The 24476-nt window shown below is 41.0% G+C and overlaps 1 protein-coding gene across 1 annotated transcript in view; it reads left to right on the forward strand.

Moving 5' to 3' along the window:
* The window catches only part of LOC117509719 (rac GTPase-activating protein 1-like), a 164536-nt gene that overhangs the window by 72178 nt on the left and 67882 nt on the right, over positions 1-24476 (forward strand). Inside the window, exons 5-6 of the mRNA XM_034169437.1 lie at positions 13884-13937; positions 14692-14790. Of these exons, the coding sequence (XP_034025328.1) occupies positions 13884-13937; positions 14692-14790 (153 nt within the window). The remainder of the gene's footprint in view (positions 1-13883; positions 13938-14691; positions 14791-24476) is intronic.

The following is a 24476-nucleotide window of genomic DNA, read 5'->3' on the forward strand; positions in this document are numbered from 1 at the left end:
AAGGGGACCCTTCAAGCATGGAAGGAAGGACTTAAGCGTAGTGAGGACATTACCTGGTGGGGGAATGGAGAGATTTGAAATTGAAGATTGGGTATTCCCCTGTTTAGATCAAAGTGATAATTATTGGGTTAGATATCAATACATCGCCACGGTCTACTCCAGAGATAGAGATACTTGGTCTGGTTTACTCTGGAGACCAGATCCTTATGTTACGCCACGGCCATGGAAAATGATTTTTAATAAGCTTAATACTACATGCACAATAAGCCTTGCCCGTCAAAATTGTAGAAATGTTCCTGGCTGGGAGGGATATTGTGATGCTTACTATGACGGCGAGTACGACACTTATGGCCATCAAACAGTTTGGGAGAAGAACCGTGCGGGCGAATGGATAAGAGCTTTTCCACCCAACGTTGGCTGTGCCAAGGCTGTCCTGGGACATGGAATGTCGAAAAGGAGGCAAATCCTAGGTCACATAGTGCCATTTGTTGGAGATCCTGTGATAATGCTTGAAGAAGGATATGCTTTCAAGAAAAGTCTGTGTGAAGGGCAAGAAATTGTTGGTTATGAATGGTTGGGGCCCAATCGGATTTACAATAATGGTACATGTGAATCGCCTGCAGAACATTGGCTTAGCTGTGGAGAAGGAAGAAGTCGGCATGAATGTTCTTGGTGGGAAAGAACGCAAATAGTCGCTGGAGAAGCCATCACCACTTTCGCTGCAGAGACTGGAGAAGTCATTAAAGAAGGTCTCGAAGTAGTGACTGGTTGGATTGGACATTTGTTTGGATATCTTTGGCCCTATCTGTTAACCATAATAGGATTAATTATTGCTGCAGTAAAAAGGAAAAAGGAAAGGAAGTTAAAAGGAAGTTTCGCAGCCACCCTGCGCTTGTGTGGGAGGAGCACACAACGCAGTGAAACGGAGCCCCTCCTCCGTTAGGGGAGGAGTTATGGAACCTATAAAGCTCGACGCCGAGACACGCCCTGTTCATTCTGCCGTGGGGGAGCGAAGGAGGAAGAAGCATCTACATAACAGCACACCAACTTAAGGAGATAAGTAAAAAAGAATAAGAGAGCACAATGTCCAACAATACTGGCGGCATAACTGACACCATCTTCAAAGTGAGTAGAGTGGAGTTTATTGCACTACTGTTAATATGGCTGCTATACTGCTGTGTCGGCCGTTGGGACTTACGACAACCACTGCGAATAGTAACGCTACTACATGGATGTGTTAGATTGGCGATCATCAATCTGCACTACGGTCAGAGTGTCTTAGGGTTGTCTTTATTCATCACCCACGTCCTCGGTCGCTTTAATCTCCAGTTTGACTGTTGGGGAATATGGCAGTACACATCGATTACAATTTGGATGGTGATAGATATGATAGCAATCTTTTACGCCCCGGCAGTAATAGCTGACATTGTGTGCGAAGCTGTGATGGTCCTGACCCTATTGGCGTACATAGCTACGTTAACTGGAGCCGTGCAACGCAAGAAACCCTGGCTCTACAAACTTGGACTTATCATAATTTGGGCCTTAGGATGGGGAATATTATCATCCTTATACTGGCTGTCCATGGTTAGTCAACTACTCCTGCTGTTATGGTTTACGACCTATGATGCTTGCTTCCCGCCTACAGCTTCTTCAAATACTACGGGAATGGTAACGTCATCACCATCCCAATCTCCTACGGTGATCATGAGGCAGCTCTGGCGTGCATCTGAATAATCCCAACGAACTCTTTTGCTTGCTTGCAATATAATAATTATAAGACTAATGTTTCCTCTTACACTGTAGGGGGATATAAGATGTATTAATTGTCAAGCCACCCTGGAACAAGCGATCTACCTCTGGGAGGTAACACCGACTCTGTGGTGCCCGACGTGTTACAGCAACAGCTTCGCTGTCCAAGTGGCGCGAGGAATAATGGGACGGAAGGATACATCTTTTGTGCCCCAGGTACCAACAGCAACATACCTGAAAATTGAGGCTGAGGCAACCGTGATTTGGCATTCCCTTGTGGTTGATCAAATACGAGCTGACACTATAGTGTCTTCAGAAGGATATACGTATTGCCCCGTGTTTTCCAAAATGTGGATGTACCCTACGGGAATAAGATTTTCCACATCTCATCTTGCCGATGGCCGGATCGTGGCCATTGGTCCTTCACTACCACCAGTTCCACGTTCATCTCCACAGCACACTGTGGAGATTGGAGTGCAGACCGAGGATATAAACTGGTGTTTGGAGGCCCTCACGCATGTGTTCCTGGAGGAACATCTTCAACAGCCCGAGCCTGAGGATATTCACGCAGAAGTTTCACCTCAACCGAAGGATACATCACCACCACGACCATCTACACACAGTTACACCGTGTTATACACCTGTGACCCCCGCTTCACCATGTGCATCATCGTTCCCTGACGGATTATCATCTCAGGAATATGAGGCGACACCAACTCCATCAGAATTACCATCGCAAGCATCGCAACTGGAGGAGCAGCCTTCTGACGGCGACAGCAATCTACAGATGGGCAAGGAGGAGTACGTGGTGCTGGACGAGTGTCGTTCAACTCCAGCGCCTCCTGTTCTGTCTCCGATGGTGGATGAGAAAGAAGTGCTCACCCTTCACCCTATCGACGACGACGGAGATGTTTTTATGGAAGTGTAAAGAGATCGGCAGAGCTTCAAGTCATGGAGGGGGTGTCAAGAAAGATGACTTTAAGCTTGCTTTCAGCTTGTTTTCATCTGGGAATATAATACGTGCCATTGGATTAATACACACGTTGTTGGAATAAACTGAACAGTGTTTGGTACTTTCCTGGAGTAAGTGAGGTCATACCGGACTTTTCCATTGCAGATGGAGAGGCCCACGGGATGAACTCAGTGGTGAAGACGATGGAATATGTCTAGGATGATTTTAAAATGACAAAGTATGATCAAATGAACTATTAATGTAATAACAGTACGAGTTAGAAAGAGGAACTGAGGAAAAGTTGTTTTTGTGCAGAGGCAGAGAGGAAAGAAGAAGTTGATGATGTCACAAGCGAGGCCAGAAGAGCTGATGATAAAAACAACTGTTCAGAACATTAAGATGTAATAAGATATGAAATGAATAATAATGAATGAAATGTTGTATATGATCATATGAATTGCTTTTATGTGAAAAAGACTTGAAATGAAATGATTGAATATGATTAAATGTGATTGATGTAACATGATTTAGAAAAGATGTGTTTCTCGGAAATGATGTGTTCAGAAAAACAGGGGACTTGCACAATAGATTTACTGACAGCCAGGACATGAGTTCTCCAGATGGCTTCCAGTAAAAGAGAGGAGTATGGGAGGGGGTTTTGAATCACCATTATCCCTATGGTAACCAAGATCAACTCAGCATCAACAAGAGTTTCATATAAAAACTAGACAACAACAGGAAACAGGGTTATTCTTCCAGGGAGAGGTGCTGTTGTCACTTCTCCGCTGCTACGAGGAGATCACAAGACTTGACCATCTTGTGAGCTGCAATTGGAATCGAGGAGCGAGAGGATTGGCGACATAAGAGATTATTTGAGAGAGTTTTCAACTCCCACTCAGGCCGTCCAGTCATGGAGTAGCAGAGCATTGGAGAATAATCACTGGCCTTAAGTCTGAGTGGGGAAGTTTCAACGTTTTCTCTCTCATGGAGCATCACATCTTTCCAGAATGGATTAGATCAACTTTTGGTTGATTGAAGAAGGAATAAACTCTTATGTGGATTTATTTCCTGAAGGATATAAACTCTTATGTGGATTATTTCCTGAAGGATTACAACATCACAAGGATCGTGGTCAGCTAACAACTAAAAGCTGATGAAGAGGAGACCAAGTTCATCGAACTGGGGATTTTAACATCAAAAAACCTCCTTCCCTCACTCCTAGAAAATTTGTTGAGAAGTTAATCCAGTCCAGTCAGAGTAAGATCAGATAGCATTATTGAATCAAAAACAAAAATCTCTGCCAATCATTATTCTGATTATATTTGAATTACTGTTGTGAAATTATCATCATATAACCGATTTTGATTATGTTGTCAGCACTTGCAAAACCTGCAATAAATTTCCAAGCATGCAGTTAAAGTGTTAAGGCTCGGACATTGGATTTATTGATTCTTCTTAAGGTGTAAAAGTTAAAGTTTTTTGGGTGTATGACATCAAAAAGTGCTCTAAAAGGTTAGTCTGGTTTTTAACGAAATTAACGCATCCTGGGGACTCGCTGTACGAGTCACTAAATTTAAAATCTAGCAACATTCCAAGAGCCCTGATCCATAAGAGGAGAGCTGCCGTTAACGGGCGTGGCCGGCTCGTATCCTGGTTCCAGAAGTAGGCTATTCGACCGGGGTGCGAGATCAGCGTCAGCGGGGTGGATGTCCGGATGGAGGCAGTGAGCGGCTAGACGAATCTCCTCGCCACCAGCTTAAACAGCCTTTGTGCAGCCCCGCCGGGTAATACCCGCGGAGACACGAAGGTCGGACCCCAGAGACGGAGAGCTGGTCTTATATAAAGCGGGATCTGACACTCACCACATCATCCAGCCTTTTCTCTCGCTCATTTTCTTTATTCATCAACTCTGCAAAATATTCCCTCCACCTTCTCAGCACACACTCCTCACTTGTCAGCACATTACCATGTGCATCTTTTACCACCCGTAACATGCTGCACATCCTTTCCAGCTCTGTTCCTTTGTCTGGCCAATCGGTACAAGTCCTTTTCTCCTTCCTTACTATTCAACTTCTTGTACAGCTCGCAATATGCCTTTTCCTTTGCTTTTGCCACTTCTCTTTTCGCATTACGCCGCATCTCCTTGTACTCCTGTCTACTTTCTTCATCTCTCCGACTATCCCAAAACTTTTTTGCCAACCTCTTTCTCCTTATGCTTTCCTGGACCTCTTCATTCCACCCCCAAGTCTCCTTGTCTTCCTTCCACTGTCCAGATGTCATACCCAGTACTGTCCTAACTGTCTCCCTCACCACATCTGCAGTACTTTTCCAGTTGTCCAAAATTGCTTCCCCTCCAACCAGTGCTTCTCTCACCTGCTCGCTAAATTTCACACAACAGTCTTCCTCCTTCAGCTTCCACCATCTGAAGCAATGTCCAAGCATGATGATGTATATTCCCCTAACTTCACAAACTGTTTTCTGTTACTTAAGTAGCTTCTCACCCAGTGCAACACCAACCCCCTAATCCCATACTGTTCAAGTTTATTGATTAATATGTCATGATTGATTGTATCAGGTTGGGACTCTGGAATTTTTTCTGCCAACCTTGGTCCAATATTTAAAACCGTTGACTACCTCATCCTTATTTTCCTTCTTGACATTATTATCAATGAAATATTGAGGGTAACTCTGTTTTTTACCATTTTTGATAATGCTATTTAATTTATCCCATATTCCTTTAATATTGTTTTTATTATATAATATGTTACTATAATATTCCTTCCTACATACCCGTATAATATTAGTAATCTGTTTTTGTATTTCTTATATCTATTTTTTGCCTCTTTAGTCTTATGAATTCTCTGTACAGTGTATTTTTCTTCTTACATCATTTTGTAACCCTTTCGTCATCCATGGTTGATCTTGGATTTTTTGTTTTCTGTAGTCTTGTTTAATTGGACAATTTTTATCATATAACAACACTTTCACTGTATACCTTTTCCCAGTTTTGCTCCTGTAAATCCTTCTTTAGTGTGTTCATGTTTTCCTCTGTCCGCACTCGCCTGTATTTTATTTTCTCCTCTGGCTGATTCCGCCGATGGTTTCTATTATAAATGATGAAAACTGGTAGATGGTCACTAATGTCATTGATTAATAATCCACTCACAGTATTATTCTCAATATCATTGCTGAATATATTATCAATTAAGGTAGCACTATGGGATGTAATTCTGCTTACCCTGGTGATTTGTGGATATAAACTCATACTGTACATTATATTGATGAATTCATCTGTTATTTTATGCTTATTTGGATTGAGCAGATCAATATTTAAGTCACCACAAATGAACACAGTTTTTTGATTAGTTTTTGAGAACATTTTTCCCATACAGTCAGTGAATGTTTCAACACTAGATCCTGGTGCTCTATATATACAGCTGACTAATACATTTTTGCTTTTTTCTTCACATATTTCAATAGTTATACATTCTAATAAGTTATCGATCACAGTTGTCATATTGTCTACTATTTTATAATCCATGTTCTTATCCACATACACAGCCACTCCTCCACTCTTATTCTTTCTCTTTACACAATTAAATTCAGTTCAGGAGATCAGGGGCATTTAATCACTGATTAAATGCAGAGTGGCGCATACAGAGCAAAAAGAGCAAGAAACAGTGCATCATGGGAACCCCCCAGCAGTCTAAGTCTATAGCAGCATAACTAAGGGATGGTTCAGGGTCACCTGATCCACCCTAACTGTAAGCTTTAGCAAAAAGGAAAATTTTAAACCTAATCTTAAAAGTAGAGAGGGTGTCTGTCTCCCTGATCCGAATTGGGAGCTGGTTCCACAGGAGAGGAGCCTGAAAGCTGAAGGCTCTGCCTCCCATTCTACTCTTACAAACCCTAGGAACTACAAGTAAGCCTGCAGTCTGAGAGCAAAGCGCTCTATTGGGGTGATATGGTACTACGAGGTCCCTAAGATAAGATGGGACCTGATTATTCAAAACCTTATAAGTAAGAAGAATAATTTTAAATTCTATTGTAGAATTAACAGGAAGCCAATGAAGAGAGGCCAATATGGGTGAAATATGCTCTCTCCTTCTAGTCCCCGTCAGTACTCTAGCTGCAGCATTTTGAATTAACTGAAGGCTTTTCAGGGAACTTTAAGGACAACCTGATAATAATGAATTACAATAGTCCAGCCTAGAGGAAATAAATGCATGAATTAGTTTTTCAGCATCACTCTGAGACAAGACCTTTCTAATTTTAGAAAAATTGCGCAAATGCAAAAAAGCAGTCCTACATATTTGCTTAATATGCGCATTGAAGGACATATCCTGATCAAAAATGACTCCTAGATTTCTCACAGTATTACTAGAGGTCAGGGTAATGCCATCCAGAGTAAGGATCTGGTTAGACACCATGTTTCTAAGATTTGTGTGGCCAAGTACAATAACTTCAGTTTTATCTGAATTTAAAAGCAGGAAATTAGAGGTCATCCATGTCTTTATGTCTGTAAGACATTCCTGCAGTGTAACTAATTGGTGTGTGTCCTCTGGCTTCATGGATAGATAAATCTGGATATCATGTGCATAACATTGAAAATTTAAGCAATGCTTTCTAATAATACTGCCTAAGGGAAGCATGTATAAAGTGAATAAAATTGGTCCTAGCACAGAGCCTTGTGGAACTCCATAATTAACCTTAGTCTGTGAAGAAGACTCCCCATTTACATGAACAAATTGTAATCTATTTATATAAATATGATTCAAACCACCGCAGCGCAGTGCCTTTAATACCTATGGCATGCTCTAATCTCTGTAATAAAATTTTATGGTCAACAGTATCAAAAGCAGCACTGAGGTCTAACAGGACAAGTACAGAGATGAGTCCACTGTCTGAGGCCATAAGAAGATAATTTGTAACCTTCACTAATGCTGTTTCTGTACTATGATGAATTCTAAAACCTGACTGAAACTCTTCAAATAGACCATTCCTCTGCAGATGATCAGTTAGCTGTTTTACAACTACCCTTTCAAGAATTTTTGAGAGAAAAGGAAGGTTGGAGATTGGCCTATAATTAGCTGAGATAGCTGGGTCAAATGATGGCTTTTTAAGTAATGGTTTAATTACTGCCACCTTAAAAGCCTGTGGTACATAGCCAACTAATAAAGATAGATTGATCATATTTAAGATCGAAGAATTAATTAATGGTAGGGTTTCCTTGAGCAGCCTGGTAGGAATGGGGTCTAATAGACATGTTGATGGTTTGGAGGAAGTAACTAATGAAAACAACTCAGACAGAACAATCGGAGAGAAAGAGTCTAACCAAATACCAGCATTACTGAAAGCAGCCAAAGATAACGATATGTCTTTGGGATGTTATGAGTAATTTTTCTCTAATAGTTAAAATTTTATTAACAAAGAAAGTCATGAAGTCATTACTAGTTAAAGTTAAAGGAATACTCGGCTCAATAGAACTCTGACTCTTTGTCAGCCTGGCTACAGTGCTGAAAAGAAACCTGGGGTTGTTCTTATTTTCTTCAATTAGTGATGAGTAGTAAGATGTCCTAGCTTTACAGTGGACTTTTTTTTATAGCGCAACAGACTCTTTTTCCAGGCTAAGTGAAGATCTTCTAAATTAGTGAGATGCCATTTCCTCTCCAACTTACAGGTTATCTGCTTTAAGCTGTGAGTTTGAGAGTTATACCACGGAGTCAGGCACTTCTGATTTAAGGCTCTCTTTTTCAGAGGAGCTACAGCATCCAAAGTTGTGCTCAGTGAGGATGTAAAACTATTGACAAGATAATCTATCTCACTCACAGAGTTTAGGTAGCTACTCTGCACTGTGTTGGTATATGGCATTGGAGAACATAACAAAGAAGGAATCATATCCTTAAACCTAGTTGCAGCGCTTTCTGAAAGACTTCTACTATAATGAAACTTATTCCCCACTGCTGGGTAGTCCATTAAAGTAAATGTAAATGTTATTAAGAAATGATCAGACAGAAGGGGGTTTTCAGGGAATACTGTTAAGTCTTCAATTTCCATACTATAAGTCAGAACAAGATCTAAAGTATGGTTAAAGTGGTGGGTGGACTCATTTACATTTTGAGCGAAGCCAATTAAGTCTAATAATAGATTAAATGCAGTGTTGAGGCTGTCATTCTCAGCATCTATGTGGATGTTAAATCACCCACTATAATTATCTTATCTGAGCTAAGCACTGAGTCAGACAAAAGGTCTGAAAATTCACAGAGAAACTCACATTAACGACCAGATGGATGATAGATAACAACAAATAAAACTGTTTTTTGGGACTTCCAATTTGGATGGACAAGACTAAGAGTCAAGCTTTCAAATGAATTAAAGATCTGTCTGGGTTTTTGATTAATTAATAAGCTGGAGTGGAAGATTGCTGCTAATCCTCCCCCTCGGCCTGTGCTACGAGCATTCTGACAGTTAGTGTGACTTGGGGGTGTTGACTCATTTAAACTAACATATTCATCCTGCTGTAACCAGGTTTCTGTAAGGCAGAATAAATCAATATGTTGATCAATTATTATATCATTTACTAACAGGGACTGAGAAGAGAGAGACCTAATGTTTAATAAATCACATTTAACTGTTTTAGTCTGTGGCGCAGTTGAAGGTGCTATATTATTTTTTCTTTTTGAATTTTTATGCTTAAATAGATTTTTACTGGTTGTTGGTGGTCTGGGAGCAGGCACCGTCTCTACGGGGATGGTGTATTGGGGGGATGGCAGAGGGAGAGAAGCTGCAGAGAGGTGTGTAAGACTACAACTCTGCTTCCTGGTCCCAACCCTGGATAGTCACGGTTTGGAGGGTTTAATAAAACCAAGACCAAAGAGCTGTCTAAGGACACCAATGACAGAATTGCAGACCTGCACAAGGCTGGGATGGACTACAGGACAATAAGCAAGCAGCTTGGTGAGAAGGCAACAACTCTTGGCATAATTATGAGAAAATGGAAGAAACACAAGTTGACTGTCTATCTTCCTCGGTCTGGGACTTCATGTAAGATCTAGCCTCGTGGGATAAGGATGATTCTGAAAAAGCCCAGAACGACACGGGAGGACCTGGTCAATAACCTGAAGAGAGCTGTGACCACAGTCACAAAGATTACATTCGTAACACACTACGCCGTCATGGCTTAAAAGCTTGCAGGGCACACAAGGTCCCCCTGCTCAAGTGAGCACATGTCTAGGCCCGTTTGAAGTTCACCAGTGACCATCTGGATGATCCAGAAGAGGCATGGGAGAAGGTCATGTGGTCAGATGAGACCAAAATAGAGCTTTTTGGTGTCAACTCCATTCGCTGTTTTTGGAGAATGAGAACAACCCCAAGAACACAGTACGAACCATGAAGCATGGGGGTGGAAACATCATTTGTCACATGGGTGTGCTTTCTGCAAAGGGGACAGGACGACTGCACCGTATTGAAGGGAGGATGGATGGGCCATATATGGTGAGATTTTGGCAAACAACCTCCTTCCCTTAGTAAGAGTATTGAAGATGGGTCATGGCTGGGTCTTCCAGCATGACAATGACCCCAAACACACAGCCAGGGCAACTAAGGAGGGGCTCTGTATGAAGCATTTCAAGGTCCTGGTGTAGCCTAGCCAGTCTCCAGACCTGAACTCAATAGGAAATCTTTGGAGGGAGCTGAAACGCAAAACCTGAAAGATCTGGAGAAGATCTGTATGGAGGAGTGAACCAAAATCCCTGCTGCAGTGTGCAAACTTGATCAACAACTACAGGAAACATCTAACCTCTGTAATTGCAAAGAAAGGTTTCTGTACCAAATATTAAGGTCTGTTTTTCTGTTGTATCAAATACTTATTTCATGCATTAAAATGCAAATTAATTATTAAAAAGTCATACAATGTGACTTTCTGATTTTATTTATTTACTTTTTGATTCTGGCTCTCACAGTTGAAGTGTACCTACAATAAAAATTACAGACCAAAGACTTAATCGATGCTGACACATCTTTCTGGCAAGGTCACAAGTCCTCTCTATGTCCATTTTTGTGACCTCTGAGTACTTCATCCTGACATCATTGGCGTTGACGTGAAGAACTATGTGACTATCTCATGTCATGTTCCTTTTTCTGTCTACCCTTCTGCAGCATCAGCACCCTAAGATGGGAAGCAGTGTTAGGAGCTCTGGCCCCAGGAATACATTTAACGTCAGCTGGCATCTGTAACCTGACTTTGGAGGTGATAGAATCCCCTATCACTAAAGCCGGGCATTTCGGCCTGGAGATAGGAGTGGAAGTCACATGTGGACTCCAAGAACTCACATCAGGCATATCCAAGGGGGAGAACCGATTCACAGGTCGCAGTGGCGAGTGTGATCGTGGCACCAAGCCCTATGTGTTTTCCTTTGCCAAACTACAGTCTGAAAACTGTCCTTCACAGCCGGCGTTTCTAGGATGATGCTAATGGGCATGCTAGCCGGCCCAACACTAATCTCGTTTGGCGTGCCTGTAACATCTGTCTCCACTGAGCTGAGAAGCTGTTCTAATTTATGGACACCGCGCTCAAAAAGAGCCACCCTATCTTCCACCATCACGCAGGATTTACTTAAAGTGTAAAGTGGTGTACTTTGTGCACCAGAAAATTCAAGATTATAGCCAAGCAAGTGCAAGTGAAGCACTAATGAATATGCTAACCACTCCTAAGGTTCACACAGGAGTAGATTAATGACTTTAAAGTTACACTGAAAAAGTAACAAAAGTATTACACTGATAGGAACAGTAATTAAAAAAACCTTCTAAGAGTAAACCACTCCTAAGATTAACGGAAGAGTAATGTAATGAACTAAAATTCACATCAGTTACACTGAAAAACTAAGAAGTTTAAAGAAACCGGGGGGGGGGGGGGGGGGCGTGTGGTCAACCTAGCTAAGTGCTAGCAAAAAATGCTAGCCACTCCTAAGATTTACACAGGAGTAAAATAATGATCTAAAATTCACAGTAGTTACACTGAAAAACTAACAGGAGTATTAGACTGGTAAAAACAGTAATAAAGTAATGGGGGAGGGTCGACCTAGCGAAAGCAAGCTAACTCCTAGCAAAGCTAGCGAAAGCTAACCGCTAGCGATTCACAATAGGACTGTAGTTAAATAAAATTCAGGGTAGATACACTTCAAAACCAAAAAAAAGTGTTAAACAGAAATAAAAGAAACGTATATAATCGTGTAAAGATCGGAAGAGCGTTACAACCAGTGTTGTATAGTAGCGAAGTAAAAATACTTCACTACTGTAAAGTACGTTTTGGGAGACTTTGTACTTTACTTGAGCTTTTTAAATTCAGCTTACTTTCACTTTTACTTCACTACATTTCCGACGTTAATTGCGTACTTCTACTCCGATACATTTTCCATGCGCCATGGCATTACTCATTACAAAAAAAAAAAAAACACACACGAAAAAAGTTGTGTTTTCACCCAGAGACAACTAGTGACTGCAACGAAGTCAGGCTTTGTCATGAGTCATGTCCGGTAGGCTTTTTTGCAGTTGAGCACTTGGGGAGTGTTTGCCAGGAAAATGATCATTTGTCTACATTGATTACAGACCTGCAGCGGGTCTGTAATCAACTTTTCTGCAGCGCGGCTTTGCTTTGAACCTTGAACCAATCGAAGCAGTGATTCGCAGATCGAAGCAGTGCTTTGATCTATGATTCGTGGATTCATTGTTTAATTTCACTTTATTCTAATTTTTCCCTGCTAAAACCCTGAAGAGCATATGTCTGTGAGTAATATTTAATATTTTTATGTTAAACTGACCTGTTATGGTCTTCTGAAACAGTGGATAGATGTATGTTATAACTTAAACCGGACAGATACTAACGCATTAGCATGTCTGGTGTTTTCAATGTTAAAGTTAGCATTAAGCTGTTCGCATCAGCACGTTTGTGTTGATTTGTTTTCTGTATAATTAATGGCTCAGCGTTCGTTGTCGTAAAAGAGTCAAATTGTAATTTTTTAATTTATTTTTATTCATATATTAATAATAGCAACAACAATAATAGTCTACATAATAGACAATAAGTCAATAATAATAGACTAATAATGTTACAATACAATTTTAGAGAAAGAGACAAAAAGAACCTAATGAAACAAAACACAACAGAAAAGATGAAACCATGTAACAATGAAAATAAATAAATAAATACATATAGAAATAAATAACTGTTTCCTATGAACACCTAGTGAGTGGCCTACTGTCGTTTAGGTTTTGAAACCTAGTTTCTGAAGTGTTTTTGTGTGATGTGCACAATTTTCAGTATTTTGACTAATACTACCAGTCATTTACAAGCCTAGATAAACTTTGTAATATAAAAAAAAATCAGTCCCTTTTTGGTTATTAACATTTACTTGTACTTTTACTTTCAGTACTTGAGTACATTTAGTTGTACATTACTTGTCATACTTAAGTACAATAAATACTAGATACTTTAAGACTTTTACTTGAGTAGCATTTCAATCGGTGACTTGAACTGCTACCAAAGTCATTTTTAATGGGTATCTGTACTTTTGCTTAAGTGTGATTTTCCGGTACTTTATACAACACTGGTTACAACAGCAAACAATCTGTTGGAAGCAAGTTGCCAGTTGCTTTAAACTCTATTCAGCCACACATTCTTCCTTGGTTTTAGCTTCCATTAATCCTTCCTCAGCCTAAAGTATTTGCTGGCAGGCAGGATTATTCCTGGCAGGATTCTTGGATAAAATATTATCACTCATGTCCATTCTGATCGAAGAAGCCTGTTTTCAGAAAAAGTTTGGTTAAAGGAACAGCAGTAGATTAATTGAATTCATGTTGTTAATCAAATGTAGTTGGACCGTGTCACCAAGTAAATGGGACTCCCGTATGTATTGATAACAGAATGACAGCTGTTTGTTACTGCGCAACAATAGTCACGCAGTAAATACCATTTTTTGTTTGCCTTTGCTAGTTTAATTTCTAAAATGTTAGTTTAAAAATCGTCTTTGGTATCGTTATCCAGGAAGACGAGATTTGTTAAAATATTTTATTGTGAATGTAAAGAACCCTTGTCAAAAATCAGTTATTAAAAAGATGTCTTTCTTTCTGTAGTTTGCAACTAGCTGTCCTCATGTTGTTCGGTCCTCTGTATATATTGTTTCAGGATATGGATTCAGCTGTGATAAAGCCCCTGAGATCTCGAGCCCGAGAAAGACGGGTAAGCTTCCTCCCATACACAGGAACTTGTAAAACCCAACGCCCCTCCAACAGTTCATTCCAAAACAGCATACCTCAGCAACTATCCGACAGACTTCCCAAGGAGAGAGACACCGTCAGTAACAGACGGTAACAGCGGCAGCATTTGGAGGAATGATGTTTAATCGGTCAAGTTCCACAACAACACTCGAGGATATATATATTTATTCCTTTGCATGAAGGACCATAATTTCAGTTTATGAACCAGTGAAGTAGGAGATAATAGAGGTAATGGTCCAGTCCATGCCTGAGAGCTGTTGTGCGCTGCCCTATAAAAAGGTACTGACTTTAATTAAAAACTAGTGACTTTAATTAGCAGAAAGGTGAGTCACGATTGATATATTTAAATGGCTTTGACAATGGTTGAAGAATAAATTGTCAAATCAAAGAAACATTGTTAGATGATACCACAAAATAACGGCGCTGTGATGAGACTAAAACAGCACAGCACCATTATTCCATTGTCTGAGGAGAACCCTGCTCTCCATCCACTCCACCTTCAACTCCTCCTCTCGTCTTTTTTGTTGGTGCCTTATTTGGTTAATATGTTTTAAGCAAACACTTCTAATTGACTAGTATCTGCCAGCTCCTGGTTGGCTCAAGACAGTTGAGTGGTATAATCAGATATTTGGTGGACCTTGCACAGGAGCTAGAGTATGTATTTTTGAGGGAAATGCCTGCCGAGCTATGTTTCATGATTGCTTTGTTCTCTACAGCGTTCATCTATGGGCCTGGCTGTTGGAACTGCAGCTAGCAAGAAGGAGAAAGTTGAAACTATGTCCACTGAGCCAATGGACAAAAAAGCTGTGGAACAGGTGAAACATACACATACTTAATCATTAAGCTTGTTGTCTTTTCTCATCGTTGAGACTGTACAATATATATACCGTGGGTCCCTCCTCTGCACATGTTCAAACCATCTCAATCCCATCTCTCTGACTCTGTCTTCAAACTATCCTATGAGTGCTATTCATTAAAGATTTCCCCTGACCAATTTCTGGTTATTGTAGAAGGCTGAAATTGCACATGTATAACAAAACATACGAGGTCTGTGAGAAAAGTATCGTACCTTTTTATTTTTTTCAAAAACTATGGATTTGATTCATATGTTTTTACGTCAGCCAAGCTTGAACCTTCGTGCGCATGCGTGAGTTTTTCCACGCCTGTCGGTTGCGTCATTCGCCTGTGGGCAGGCTTTGAGTGAGCACTGCTCCACCCCTCTCGTCGTTGTTTCATTGCGAGGAAATGGCGGAATGATTTGGGCTTTTTTTTTTTTCATCAGAATTTTTTCAGAAACTGTTAGAGACAAGCAGCTGGAAACCATTCGAAAAATTTATCTGGCTTTCGGTGAAAATTTTACGGGCTTCACAGAGAATAAGGACTGTTACTACAGCTTTAAGGACGCCCCACAATGGCGCACGGCGCGCCGCGCTCCGTGCCGCCATCGAGAGGCAGAAAACACCACATCATTTCTAAACAGATGGCTGTGTGGAGCCGGGACCGTTGTGAGCAATTTCTCTGGTTATCACAAGAGCTGGACATCAGCCATTTTCCAGCAGATTTCACTTTTAACAAGAGATTTTGTCATGGAAAGCCGCACGGAGGCTTCGCGCGTCAGGACCGATTCGCTGATCGAGTGAGACAAAGGAACACCTCCGTTTCGGAGTGCCAGGGGACAAGTTGGGACATGCCCAGCTCTCCACAATTTCTCTTAATACTCACTGGGCTGTTAAGCATTGAAAGCCGAGATAGGCATTCAATGCTGCTGCTCCGAACAGCATCATCTTCATAGTCTGTCCTCATCCATTGCACTTCCTGATTTACTCTCTCCACATCATCAAGCCTCCTCTTTATCATTTTCTTCATTCAGCAGCTCCTCAAAATACTATCTACAGATTCTCAACACACTCCTCTTACTTGTCTGCACATTACCATCTGCATCTTTTGTCAACCTAACCTGCTGCACATCCTTTCCATCTTGGTCCCTTTGTCTGTCCAATACGTACAAGTCCTTTTCTCCTACCTTAGTGTTAACTTTATGCACAGCTTGCAATGTCCTTTCCTTAAGGCCCCTTCACACATAGTGTGAAGCTTGGTTAAATATGGCGAAACAGTTTGAATTAGCTCACCATGAAACCACGCCGTCTGGCAAGTGTGCACAATTGTGGTGCAAGGGTTCGTGCACTCGACGGTGTCTTTCGAGCAGGAACACAGTGCGAGGTGTACCACATTGCGCCGCTCCTGCGGAATAAATAAAAAATAAAAACCAGCTGTTACCTGTGTAACCACATCATGCCACTGATGTGGAATTTAAAAAAAAACACCACCCACGGGATTCGTACCAGCACTTTAGTGATTGCCAGCCCAAAACTTTACCGCTGAACTACCATCACTGGCCTGTTAATGGTGCGGGGAAAATGCCTGAAATCAACAAAGAGATGGATGTATTTAAAATAAAAAAATAAAACCATACACCATAAAAAACACAGCATTTTATATTGAATCCCTCTTATCAAGCGGGCAATACAAATATGGTCCGTCTGTTCCTCTGTAGATGACCCATGGTCACAGACATACAGTCATGAAATGACACAAATGAGAAGCAGTTCGCTCTTCTCTTGTCCACATCTGCTGGAGCGTGTCCAGCTGGCCTGCGCGCATGCCCTGTCCGACACGCGTGTCTTTTGGATGGTGCGCCAGCACTGACACGGCATCATATGGAAAAGAGCTCACTTGGGTGACATGAAAGTTAGATCGCCCACTGCATGTTTTGATCTGACAGTCTGTTTCATCCAGGGGGCAGCCTATCAATGGGCTGCAGCGAGTTCGGCCTGGGGGCAGCCTATCAATGGGCTGCAGCGAGTTCGGCCTGGGGGCAGCCTATCAATTGCTGCAGCGAGTTAGGCCTGGGGGCAGACTATCAGTGGGCTGCAGCGAGGGAGCGCATGCACGCTGCAGCCCACAGCATGTACCACCACAGCGATATGTTTTTTTTTATGTCCACGTGATGGCAGCAAACAGACACATGTATGTCACAGTGGGCAGTTGTTAGTGCATTTCTGTCCAAACACAGTACATGTTGTTCAGCTGAGATGTCCAGAACGACAGATCTCCACAGCCGCTTCAGTGGGTGGACACACCTCCTGTCAGTTCAGCACACACACCAAGGCCACACTCATGGGGACAGATTTCACTGCCAGCACGACAGTGATTGTCTGCAGACTGTTGTTTTGCCAGTAGTGCGAATGGCCACACATTTTCTAAGTGCCAAACGAGCGGTGTTAGATGTTCGTGCGTGTCAGCTGGAATTTGGCCAACACCTGCTGCGAGAGGGATCGATGGATTCGCACAGTGCACACTCTGTCTTTCAGCTGCTGGTGTGCGCAAATAGTTGTAGTAACAGGTGTACGAGGCATTGGAGGCAAGGACAATTTTACACGTTTTGCACACGATTCCTGCTTCATGCGCACTTGGTGTGAAGGGGCCCTTAGCTTTTGGCAGTTTTCCCCTTACACTGCATGTCTTTCTCCCCCGTCTACTTTCAATGAAGCTATCTACCTGCTAGCCTAAGTTTTGTCTGTTATCTAAGCGTATCTGGTAAGTCAGAACAGCTGTTTTGATTTTATTTTCTGCTCCGTGTGTCCGTCACCTCGCTTTCTGATTGGCTACACTTCACATTCAGCAGGCTGCATGCTCGTTTGTGGTCGGGGTACACAACACACACTGCACTATCTGGCCAAGACAATCCAACATGTTGAATATCCCAATTTGTGATCGGAGCGCCCCTGTCGTCCTTCCGAGCACATCAGACACCACACACGGCAGATTAATATAGATGAATTGGTAATGCAGGTGAACAACTATTGCACTCACTTCAAGTGTGGCATGTGACCTGACTATTAGGTTTCAGTGCCATTCAAAGCTTTAACAGCGTGTGGGTAGAAACTGCTTTTCTCTAAATTTGTTCTTGTTTTAATGGCCCTGTATCGTTTACCTGATGGCAGCAGCTAGACAGAGAGTGTCTGGGGTTGGATGAATCCTTTAGGATGGTGTTGGCTCTCCTGAGACAGTAAGAGCCATGAAGGTCCCCCAGTGTGGGTAGAGGGCACCTAGTGTTCTTCTCTGCCATTTTGGTAACCCTCTGGAGTTCTTTCCTGTTTGCCCCCATGCCAAACCACATACAGAGGCAGTAGTAGTAAAAAGACACCGGCAATCTCTGGTTTATGTTATTTTTCCTGAGGATTCTCAGAAACTGGAGTCTTGGCTGTGCCTTCTTTACAAAATGTGTGGTGTTCACCCCAGTGATAGTGGGCTGAATGTTTTGTTTCTCCTGGATCCTATGATTAGCTCCTTGGTTTTGTATGTGTTCAGCATCAGTGGGCCTTGGGGCCAATATAGGGCTTACTTCTTTTTACTGATGATTCTGAGCAGAATATTTATTTTCAAGTTCCTGGTTTTGAGGTTTACCTTAAGATTATCGTTCTATACCAGTTAGGACCAAGTGTCTTCAGCACTATGGTATTCACTCTGTTGACTCACAATTGTACTGCGAACCGCATCATCAAATGTTCTGATGAAATAGCGATGGGACTCATCAGAAGCAGCAATAAGTCAGCATACAGAGAGGAGGTGGAATGACTGAATTACTGCTGTAGAGCCAACAACCTGTTCCTGAATGTGCGCAAAACAAAGGATATGATGAAAACCCAGACAGAGCTTTAATTCATTTGAAAGCTTGACTCTTAGTCTTGTCCATCCAAATTGGAAGTCCCAAAAACCAGTTTTATTTGTTATTATCTATCGTCCACCTGGTCGTTACTGTGAGTTTCTCTGTGAATTTTCAGACCTTTTGTCTGACTTAGTGCTTAGCTCAGATAAGATAATTATAGTGGGTGATTTTAACATCCACACAGATGCTGAGAATGACAGCCTCAACACTGCATTTAATCTATTATTAGACTCTATTGGCTTTGCTCAAAAAGTAAATGAGTCCACCCACCACTTTAATCATATCTTAGATCTTGTTCTGACTTATGGTATGGAAATAGAAGACTTAACAGTATTCCCTGAAAACTCCCTTCTGTCTGATCATTTCTTAATAACATTTACATTTACTCTGATGGACTACCCAGCAGTGGGGAATAAGTTTCATTACACTAGAAGTCTTTCAGAAAGCGCTGTAACTAGGTTTAAGGATATGATTCCTTCTTTATGTTCTCTAATGCCATATACCAACACAGTGCAGAGTAGCTACCTAAACTCTGTAAGTGAGATAGAGTATCTCGTCAATAGTTTTACATCCTCATTGAAGACAACTTTGGATGCTGTAGCTCCTCTAAAAAAAGAGAGCTTTAAATCAGAAGTGCCTGACTCCGTGGTATAACTCACAAACTCTTAGCTTAAAGCAGATAACCCGTAAGTTGGAGAGGAAATGGCGTCTCACTAATTTAGAAGATCTTCACTTAGCCTGGAAAAAGAGTCTGTTGCTCTATAAAAAAGCCCTCCGTAAAGCTAGGACATGTTTCTACTCATCACTAATTGAAGAAAATAAGAACAACCCCAGGTTTCTTTTCAGCACTGTAGCCAGGCTGACAAAGAGTCAGAGCTCTATTGAGCTGAGTATTCCATTAACTTTAACTAGTAATGACTTCATGACTTTCTTTGCTAACAAAATTTTAACTATTAGAGAAAAAATTACTCATAACCATCCCAAAGACGTATCGTTATCTTTGGCTGCTTTCAGTGATGCCGGTATTTGGTTAGACTCTTTCTCTCCGATTGTTCTGTCTGAGTTATTTTCATTAGTTACTTCATCCAAACCATCAACATGTTTATTAGACCCCATTCCTACCAGGCTGCTCAAGGAAGCCCTACCATTATTTAATGCTTCGATCTTAAATATGATCAATCTATCTTTGTTAGTTGGCTATGTACCACAGGCTTTTAAGGTGGCAGTAATTAAACCATTACTTAAAAAGCCATCACTTGACCCAGCTATCTTAGCTAATTATAGGCCAATCTCCAACCTTCCTTTTCTCTCAAAAATTCTTGAAAGGGTAGTTGTAAAACAGCTAACTGATCATCTGCAGAGGAATGGTCTATTTGAAGAGTTTCAGTCAGGTTTTAGAATTCATCATAGTACAGAAACAGCATTAGTGAAGGTTACAAATGATCTTCTTATGGCCTCGGACAGTGGACTCATCTCTGTGCTTGTTCTGTTAGACCTCAGTGCTGCTTTTGATACTGTTGACCATAAAATATTATTACAGAGATTAGAGCATGCCATAGGTATTAAAGGCACTGCGCTGCGGTGGTTTGAATCATATTTGTCTAATAGATTACAATTTGTTCATGTAAATGGGGAATCTTCTTCACAGACTAAAGTTAATTATGGAGTTCCACAAGGTTCTGTGCTAGGACCAATTTTATTCACTTTATACATGCTTCCCTTAGGCAGTATTATTAGACGGTATTGCTTAAATTTTCATTGTTACGCAGATGATACCCAGCTTTATCTATCCATGAAGCCAGAGGACACACACCAATTAGCTAAACTGCAGGATTGTCTTACAGACATAAAGACATGGATGACCTCTAATTTCCTGCTTTTAAACTCAGATAAAACTGAAGTTATTGTACTTGGCCCCACAAATCTTAGAAACATGGTGTCTAACCAGATCCTTACTCTGGATGGCATTACCCTGACCTCTAGTAATACTGTGAGAAATCTTGGAGTCATTTTTGATCAGGATATGTCATTCAAAGCGCATATTAAACAAATATGTAGGACTGCTTTTTTGCATTTACGCAATATCTCTAAAATCAGAAAGGTCAGTTAATTCAAAATGCTGCAGCTAGAGTACTGACGGGGACTAGAAGGAGAGAGCATATCTCACCCATATTGGCCTCTCTTCATTGGCTTCCTGTTAATTCTAGAATAGAATTTAAAATTCTTCTTCTTACTTATAAGGTTTTGAATAATCAGGTCCCATCTTATCTTAGGGATCTCGTAGTACCATATCACCCCAATAGAGCGCTTCGCTCTCAGACTGCAGGCTTACTTGTAGTTCCTAGGGTTTGTAAGAGTAGAATGGGAGGCAGAGCCTTCAGCTTTCAGGCTCCTCTCCTGTGGAACCAGCTCCCATTTCAGATCAGGGAGACAGACACCCTCTCTACTTTTAAGATTAGGCTTAAAACTTTCCTTTTTGCTAAATCTTATAGTTAGGGCTGGATCAGGTGACCCTGAACCATCCCTTAGTTATGCTGCTATAGACGTAGACTGCTGGGGGGTTCCCATGATGCACTGTTTCTTTCTCTTTTTGCTCTGTATGCACCACTCTGCATTTAATCATTAGTGATCGATCTCTGCTCCCCTCCACAGCATGTCTTTTTCCTGGTTCTCTCCCTCAGCCCCAACCAGTCCCAGCAGAAGACTGCCCCTCCCTGAGCCTGGTTCTGCTGGAGGTTTCTTCCTGTTAAAAGGGAGTTTTTCCTTCCCACTGTAGCCAAGTGCTTGCTCACAGGGGGTCGTTTTGACCGTTGGGGTTTTACATAATTATTGTATGGCCTTGCCTTACAATATAAAGCACCTTGGGGCAACTGTTTGTTGTGATTTGGCGCTATATAAAAAAATTGATTGATTGATTGATATGATGGGTAGGTTTTATAAGATCAGAAACATCTACCAGCCTCTCATCACCGACTTCTCTTCTGTAGAGATTGTAGAGAATGCCAAATTCCTTGGTGTTCACCTGCCAGAAGTTCTCACCTGGTCCCTCAACATCCTTTCCACCACCAAGAAAGCCCAGCAAAGCCTCCTATACTTCCAACACAGTCTAAAAATATCAGTCTCCCACCCCATCCTCACAGTCTTCTACAGAGGGGTTAGTTACAGCATCCTGGGCAGCCGCATGAGTGTAAACCATGTAGAGTGGGAAAAACAAGTATTGAACATGTCGCTAAATATATTTCTAAAGGTGTTATTGACATGAAATTTTCACTAGATGCTGGTAACAACCCAAGTAATCTTTACACGCAAAGAAGCTAAAACAAGTGCAGAAATTGAGTAATGTGTAATAAAATGGAAAAAGGGAAAAAGTACTGAACACACTTATTGAAATTTATTGTAATACTTCGTGCAAAAGCCTTTGTTGCTAATGAGAGCTTCAAGATGCCTCCTGTATGGAGAAACTAGTCACATGTGTTGCTCAGTTGTGATTTTGGCCCATTCTTCCACACAAACAGTCCTCAAACCTTGAAGGTTCTGTGGACCTCTTCTGTGAACTCTGATCTTTAGTTCTTTCCATAGATTTTCTATTGAATTCAAGTCAGGTGATTGGCTGGACCATTCTAACAGTTTTATTTTCATTCACTGAAACCAGTTGCGAGTTTTCTTGACTGTGTTTGGGATCACTGTTTTGCTGAAATGTCCATCCTCATTTCAACCTTTTCATCCTGGTCGATGGCAGCAGATTTGTATCACATTTTTCCATTCATCCTTCCTTCAGTTATATGAAGTTTGCCAGTGCCATATGCTGAAAAACAGCCCCACACCATGATGTTCCCACCTCCAAACTTCACCGGTGTTTTGGTGTTTTTGGGGCTATTTGACCTCCAAAAATGGTGTGTGTTATGGCATCCAGAAAAGGTTATTTTTGGTCTCATCTGACCAGACTATTTTGTGATCATCAGTGGATTGGAAACCACACACCGCTCATACGGAAGGGTTACGCAGTGGACACTGGGGACCCACCAGAGCAAGAACAGCTCTCCTTACAACAAGTTATTGCCTTCTTTTGCAGCATGCATATAAAGATGGAAAATAGATATAGAAGAATGTCACTCTCTTCCAAAGAAAAATAAAAATAAAAACCTGCAATTATTATCTGCTTCATTAATAGAAAACAAAATACAGAACTGCTTAAAATGGGAAGAAAGCTGACACGGCTACCGTCTATGTAAATGAGCACCTCATAAATAAACATGCAGACATTGCAAGACAGACATGACTACTGAGAAGCAGAAGAAAATAGTCAACATGGACATCTGATTGTAAGGTACTAATTAAATTGAATGGGGCTCTGGAAGGAGCAAAAACTCCAGTAATCAGTGATGTTATGGATGACGTGAAGTATCATGAATGATGTATGACGGTTTAACCAACACGGCTATAGGGCTATAGATCACAGTATATTGGAGTATGGAAGTGACATTGAGGCAGATAAAATTTCTTTTAACTATTTGATGAATGACTATAATTATTACGTAGATGATCAATTTAACATGCAGATAAAGGCAGGAAATACCATAATGATTCGGTATAATAGTAGAAATCACCAATGTTTTTATATATATATATATATATATATATATATTCAGAAGCTAAGCAGTGCGGGACCTGGTTAGTACTTGGATGGGAGACCTCTTTGGAACAGTAGCGACTGTGTATGTTTCGCCAGGTAAAACTGGTAAACTGGTAAAACCAATATGGATCTGGCTGTATCCGCTGTGGCGACCCTGAACACAAACCGGGAGAAGCCGAATGGACGACAACAACAACTTGTATCTAGACAGACTGGTGTCCTGTCCTGGGTGTACCCCGCCTCGCACTCTGACTGCTGGGATAGGCTCCAGCCCCCTGCCACCCTTAATTAGACTAAGCAGTTGAAGATGAGTGTGAGTGTGCGTTACTTGTATCTATTCATCAGATTTTGTTGTATGTAATTTCTGAACTACTCAGGAATATTTAGCTATGGGAAACAATGATTTAAGGGAAAATAGAATGCATGACATCAGTGATCTGCCTGTTTTTAACTTTCCTTGATTTGAGGGTTTTCTAAAGTTTTTGAGAAATGGTTCACTCAAAATGTAACCAATTTTTTTAGAGAAACATAAGTTAATTAGCGAAAACAGTATGGATTCAGATCTCAACGATCAACTTATAGAATTGGTAGAAACAGTTATAGCTGCAATTGAAAGAAAAGAGTATACAGTGGGAGTGTTTATTGATTTACACAAAGCATTCAACACCATAAATCAAAATTATACAAGTATAGGATTAGGGGCACAGCGCACTAGTGTTTCCAAAGTTATATTACTAACACCAACAGTATGTTCATATTAATTTCTATTCAGTTTATTTAATTTTATATAGTGCCAAATCACAACAGAGCTTGTGAATTTTCTGTGTACTAAAAATAGGCTTTACAGGTTTTCAACATTTTATTGAGTCTTAAACTAAATAAATATGAAATTGGTCACTGGATTCTTGAGCTCTGGACAGAAATAGAAGTAAAAAAAATCTGTTGTTTTTTTTTTTTAAAAGCATTTCCTTTCAGATATTAATGACACAAATGCCACTCCATAGACTCCTGAGCTGAGCTCAGCCGGCTGTGCTGCAAGTCAGGATGTAATTCATAAAAAACGGAGGATGTCTCATTTTGGGAGAAAAAAAAGGTTTTATCGGTTGTAGTTTATTGTTTGGATTATAATATTTAGAAAG

This window comes from Thalassophryne amazonica, chromosome 5, assembly GCF_902500255.1.
Source record: "Thalassophryne amazonica chromosome 5, fThaAma1.1, whole genome shotgun sequence".
NCBI classification, from domain to species: Eukaryota; Metazoa; Chordata; class Actinopteri; order Batrachoidiformes; family Batrachoididae; genus Thalassophryne; species Thalassophryne amazonica.